This window comes from Galeopterus variegatus, unplaced genomic scaffold (assembly GCF_000696425.1).
Source record: "Galeopterus variegatus unplaced genomic scaffold, G_variegatus-3.0.2 Scaffold126, whole genome shotgun sequence".
Lineage (NCBI taxonomy): Eukaryota > Metazoa > Chordata > Mammalia > Dermoptera > Cynocephalidae > Galeopterus > Galeopterus variegatus.
The window spans coordinates 1-6387 of record NW_007726237.1 but is presented as its reverse complement, the minus strand read 5'-3'; the positions used below and the strand labels follow the sequence as shown (position 1 = coordinate 6387).

The 6387-nt window shown below is 40.9% G+C and overlaps 1 protein-coding gene across 4 annotated transcripts in view; it reads right to left on the bottom strand.

Moving 5' to 3' along the window:
- SORCS1 (sortilin-related VPS10 domain containing receptor 1) overlaps nucleotides 1-4297 on the bottom strand; it is a 200302-nt gene extending 196005 nt beyond the window's left edge. For all 4 annotated transcript variants that reach the window (XM_008588434.1, XM_008588426.1, XM_008588442.1 and 1 more), the window contains exon 1: nucleotides 4085-4297. In XM_008588434.1, the coding sequence (XP_008586656.1) occupies nucleotides 4085-4240 (156 nt within the window). In that variant the 5' untranslated portion in view covers nucleotides 4241-4297. The remainder of the gene's footprint in view (nucleotides 1-4084) is intronic.
- Nucleotides 4298-6387: the final 2090 nt, after the last annotated feature.

The following is a 6387-nucleotide window of genomic DNA, read 5'->3' as shown; positions in this document are numbered from 1 at the left end:
TGATTGGAGCTCCCTTATAGGTGATCTGACGCTTCTCTCTTGCAGCTTTCAAGATTCTCTCTTTGTCCTTGAGTTTTGCCATTTTGAGTATAATATTTCTTGTTGATGTCCTTTTTTTTTTTTTTTTTTTTTTTTTTTTTTTTTTTTTTTTTTTTTGAAGATCTGGCCTCCCATAGAACTGATGGCCAGTAAAACCCTCTCTTGGGCCAGAAAGAACAATCTGCCCAAAAAAACTTACTGAGTTCCTTATAATTGTTACATCAAAAAGCCTCCACTGGGTGATTAGGCATCCCAGATGAAACATAGAGCACTGCAGCCCATATGGGCTCTACCCTGCAGGCCAGAGATCCAAAACTGTGTCATCAGGGCCTTAAAAGTCTCATTCATTGAAGTAGAGAAAAAGGAATGTCAGGGAAATAAGGAAACATAAACATGGTTATATGTTCAAAAGATGGAGAGTATGCCTTAAAAGAAAACAAAAATAACAGCATATAAGGAAAGAGAGGAGGACTCTGAAGGAGTTTCCACATCAACAAGATATTTTCTGAGACATAGAACCTTAACCTGAGGATTCTCTTCACAAGAATTTGATGTGAAACTCCATCTAGCAGAGTGAACACTAGCTAAGACTTAGGCTGGAAGTTCTGCAGCAGCAGCACTAGCAGCTGTCACAGAAAAATTGATGAGAATTTATGAAAAAATAAATGTTCCCATTTCCTGGGCAAATGCAGTCAGTGGCCAGTCAACACCAGCATGTGGCACCCCATGGTGCCTATAGCTGAATCTCATCAGTGTGAAAAGCCCCTGATCCATGGCTAATTGCCAGCCGTTATTTCCATATCACTGACCCACCTGAATGGCCACAACCCCTCTCAACTTGACTTTCAGCCAATGCCATCAGCTAATGTCTCAGCGGATGGCTGGACCCCACTCCCCTCCAGCTGATGTCCTACCCCCCATTGTGTGATTCAAGTTTTGAGATATGGAGGTCTTTTCTGACTCCTACTAGCATTATCAGGTTATCCACAATTGTTTTCCAAGATGACTTATCTTTTATTCTCTCTTGGAGAAACAGAGAGGTTAGCAGAAAGGCTGGCTTCTGCCCACTGGTTCATTTCTAAATATCACCCTCAAGAAAGAGAACCTACCAAATTTCATGTAAGACTTTATTCCATTTATAGAATATCCACATGTGATACCAAATTTTTCCCTTTGAGAAAATTTATTAACCTCTCAGAGGTTCTGGATGCTTAGCTTCATACAGAACAAAGACTGATACATTTTTTTCCAGCTCTAAAGTGACAGGATTCATTCGGTCTATGATCACAAAAGATATCTGTTGGTCCAGATGCTCAGTATCTGATGCTAGGACTATCACAATATAATCCTAACTGCTCTGCTTGCTTTATGCTGAAGAAGATGCCCAAAATCTAACTCTCGTGTTCCAGGACTTCAAACAGTGCCTCCTGTGTTCACTGTGAAAGAGTGGATAACATTGGAGGATTTAAAACACCTGGGCTGTGGCCCCATCTCGGCCACTTATGGTGAAGAGTATCTAGTGGTGGCTTGCTTTGCATTAAAATGTGTTTATAGGGATAATTATAATTGCAGGTACATTTTCTATATCACTGAAAAAAAAAAACAAATATTAGAATCCACATCTGTTGTATTATACTACTACAGTTCAACCTTATGTTACTACCAATTAACCTTTGTAATATACAGGTCTGAATACATCATTCCTCTGACCAAAAATTTCCAAAGCCTCCTAATTATGAAAACAAAAATTATTTTGCACAAGAATCGAATAGTCAAAACAGTGAGAAATAATCAAGGATTAGGTTTCAAATGTGTGCATGTGTGTATTATAATTAGTCTTACCAAATTTCCATTTCAGCCAAATAGACAAATTTGTAATCCTATAAACATGTTTCTTCTAATTTTATATGATTGTTTATGACATTCCTATTATAAAAAAATGAAAATAAGCACTCTCTCCAACAGAAATTTGTTGTATTCATTAAGGTCCAGGTGAAGTCATTTCATAAGACCTCCAAAGTAAACAGGTCACTAGATCTCCATCTTTTGAACTTCGGGCTATCAATTTCACGTAATTCATCCAGCCATTTTGACTGTTTATCTATTTTGCATCAGTGAGAGCACTGCCTTTTTGGCCTCTGTTAGACTATTAATGAACTCATAAGTACTAATCTATCTCCAGAGAGACTGAAAGCTCCTTGATATAGTTATTTTATACCAACACTGCACCATGCAGAGAACCTAAAACAGATTGTTTGTTTGTTTTCCAATCATATAGAAAGTGCATCTGCAATTATTATCCATACAAATACATTTTAAGGCAAAGGAACCCACAACTAAATACTGTTCACGATCAGTGGCTGAGTTGGGGCCACAGCCCAGATGTCCCAATTCCTCAGGATTATCTACTCTGCCACAGTGATCACGGGAGGCGCTGTTAGAAGTCCTGGAAAATGAAGGGTTACATTTTTGGGCATCCCCTTCATCCAAAGATGTATAGTTTTCACTTAGCCAGGTAAATCTGGCCCTAACTGTGCCTCTGGCATCAGGGGAAAAAAAAATAACCAATTGTTGAATAAAATGCAATAACCCAGTGGATTAAATGACTAATATTCAGTGTCTGAGTGACTCATCCGTCGCCTCTGTTAATTGCACCATACTGGACCACTGTGACTTAACTCCAGGAACAAAATTGTACATTCTCCTGAAAGGGTGGCCAGGCTGCTCAAGAGGAAAAAATATACTAATTGTAAATCCTTTCTATTTTTAGGCTTAATGTGCATTTTATTTGGCAGTAAGGCAGCATGAATAAAACTCCAATCCTAAGAATTTTGTTTCCTCCAAAATGTTCATGTCAGTAGAGACTTTGGGCAGTTGCTTACATCATACCCCTGCTTTCAAGAAAATATCCACCCATCTATGCCAGCACAGACAGATAAAGCCTAGAATATCCTCCTCACTTATGTACGTCCAGTATTTCTTTAGATATATGTATTTTCTAACACAAGATTCCCCTAAGGAGAAATCTCAGAATGCCCTCACTGCACTGTATAAAGAGCTTCCCAACATTTCATCTATTTTCTCTTTGGTGTTCATGGCTAGAGTCTCTCTCACATTTGCCTTTGTATATGTTGTTCCCTTTCATTTTAATTTAATTGTATTTGCTATTGTTAGCCTTATATTCTACCTGAGAATATAAGTTCCTCAAAGGAAGAGATTGTATGTATTTTATAGTATATATGTAGTACTGAGTACATAATATACATTGTAGTATGAAACATCACAGGACACACACACATGTGTAATAGCGTAACCTCATCTCATGCTTTCTTAAGTGCACTTCTTCAACCCTGCCATCAAAAGAAGAAAAGCATGGAGATAACTAGGTTCTGAATAATGTTATCTGTGTACATTATTATTGTTCCTCTGGCCATTTCTCTCACTGTTTTAGCAAAGCCCTAGTTAGTGTTCTTAACCTTTTCAGGGTTATGCTTCCTTTTAAGGGTCTGAGAAAAGTGAAGGGTACTTTCCCAAGAAAAATGATCACTTATCCACATATATAAAATTCCATGAGGACAGTGGCTCCTGACTGTCTTAAACATCTGTATTAAGAATGGCTTCGGGCCGAGCCCGTGGCGCACTCAGGAGAGTGCGGCGCTGGGAGTGCAGCGACACTCCCGCCGCGGGTTCGAATCCTATATAGGAATGGCCGGTGCGCTCACTGGCTGAGCGCGGTGTGGGCAACACCAAGCCAAGGGTTGCAATCCCCTTACCGGTCACAAAAAAGACAAAAAAAAAAAAGAACAGCTTCTCCACAGCCTCTTACTTAGTATCGAATTTTTATTCTGTATGTTGTTTCAGATGTTTACACAGTTTAAGGAAGCAACCTGAGATCATCCTGGCTTCCCCTTGTCCACTGGCACAGAGATCAGGCTATTGCACTGAACAAAAAATGACCATTGACATAAAATGGAGAGATGGTTAATGAGCAGTCTGAATCCTGGGGAACATGCACCCTTGTCTCAAACAAGGGAAGCGTGCTCACCTTTTGGTCCTGGCTGTATGCCAGAATCCAGTCCTCTTGCTTGGGGTGAAAAAGCAAGCTCTGGATGTAAAAGTTCAGCCGGTACTTTTGATAGGTCGCCCCTTCGTCTGAGCTGATCAATAAGCTGCTCTCAATCTCCGGGTCTGTCAGCAACATAATCTGCAGCAAAGAATTGTTGGAAAAAGAAAACAACAGAAAGTTATGTTTACAAATTTATAACACTTGAAAATGAGCTAAAATTCTGACAAGGGAGTGGGGGTGGGGGCAAGGGTCAGGCAGAGGATGCTTGGCCAGTCAAGGATCTTGACTCTGCCAAGGTTATTCTCCTACCTTGGGCCAGTGCCATGAAACCGTTTCCACTAAGAAATGAAAGAGGTAGGAGAAGTTGGAAGGAAGGGGAGGAAATAGTAATTGCATTCTCTTTTCTTCTATAGAACTGCTTGTTTGTTTGTTTTTCCATAGGTGATTTCTTTACCCAGGATCATTTGCCACTTTTCTGTTAACCTCAATCCTCCTTTCCATGGGTCCTTGTGTACTCTCCATTTTGAGAGCATAAAAGAGTGAAACTGGTTACAGTCTGTTGTGGGAAATGTAGAAAAGAAAGATGATGGAGTCCATTGTTTTTTTCTTCCCCATCTCAGGTCTTTTTTTTCCACATCAACAATGTCCCATGTCATCCTTCCTTTAGCCTGATTTTCTGAGTGTTGAGTCAAAGTCTGGACTCTCTGAAGTTTTCTCTAGGAATTTTACAGCAGCTATTTTATCCCCCTGCTTTCATTACTTTCTAACCAACTATTTACTGTACTTATTTATTTCTTGTCTATATACCCTCTAGCAGAACACATGTTCTATGAGAATAGGGATATTTTCTTTTTTATTCCCAGGTGTATTCACAGAAGCTAGACTAAGGCCCAGAATGTACTATATACTGGATAAATATTTGTCGAGTGAATTAATGAATAAATGAGTGAATGGGAAGAGTTTTCAGAGTAGTCATGTAGAATTAAAAAGATGCCCAGAGGGCCGGCCCGGTGGCGCACTGGAGAGTGCGCCGCTTGGGAGCGTGGAGGTGCTCCCGCCAAGGGTTCAGATCCCATGTGGAGACCGGTTCCCGCTCACTGGCTGAGTGCGGTGAGGGCGCAACACCGAGGGTTGCAATCCCGTTGCCAGTCCCCAGGACGGGCGCGACACCGAGGGTTGTGATCCCGTTACCGGTCAGTAAAAAAGACAAAAAGGAAAAAAAAAAAAAAAGATGCCCAGAACAGCTTGAGGAGATATGAATGGAAGCTCCGCGGAAAGAGTATTTGGATGCCTATAGAACACAGGAGAGATTACAAATGTATAAAAATTCACAGCTTCAGATGTCCTACGCTCTCCCATCGGGATGCCTGATCTTGGCCAGAGCAATATGAACAATCTACAGTAGGAGCAAGATAAAGGAGCTGCCCTGGAAACTGCTTTTTATTCTCTCATTTTATGCCTCTAGGGATGCGTGATAAAGTACCTCATTCCCGACTCTCTGTGGGTCTCCTCGCACTCTGTCAACGTGTGCACCTAATGTCTCCAGACAGGTGGTCTTAATGCTACCCATTGACTTCTCCCCCATCAACTTATTAATTGGCACTCTCTGAGTTTGCTTCAGAGAAGCATAAAAGATGTGCTTAATGTGTTCCTGTATGAAGAGAAATCACTGCAGCCTTGGCTTTAAAGATTACCAGCTGAGGAGGATGCACTTCCAGGAAAAGAAGACAGAGAGAGAAAGAGAGAGAAATAGAGCCATGTCAGAAAAGAGCAGAGAGCAGCCAAACACATGGAGCTTTCTCAAACATTTTGAGGCAATCATATTAAAATCTCAGAATATGATTGCCTCAAAATGTTTGAGAAAGCTCCATGTGTTTGGCTGCTCTCTGCTCTTTTCTGACATGGCTCTATTTCTCTCTCTTTCTCTCTCTGTCTTCTTTTCCTGGAAGTGCATCCTCCTCAGCTGGTAATCTTTAAAGCCAAGGCTGCAGTGATTTCTCTTCATACAGGAACACATTAAGCACATCTTTTATGCTTCTCTGAAGCAAACTCAGAGAGTGCCAATTAATAAGTTGATGGGGGAGAAGTCAATGGGTAGCATTAAGACCACCTGTCTGGAGACATTAGGTGCACACGTTGACAGAGTGCGAGGAGACCCACAGAGAGTCGGGAATGAGGTACTTTATCACGCATCCCTAGAGGCATAAAATGAGAGAATAAAAAGCAGTTTCCAGGGCAGCTCCTTTATCTTGCTCCTACTGTAGATTGTTCATATTGCTCTG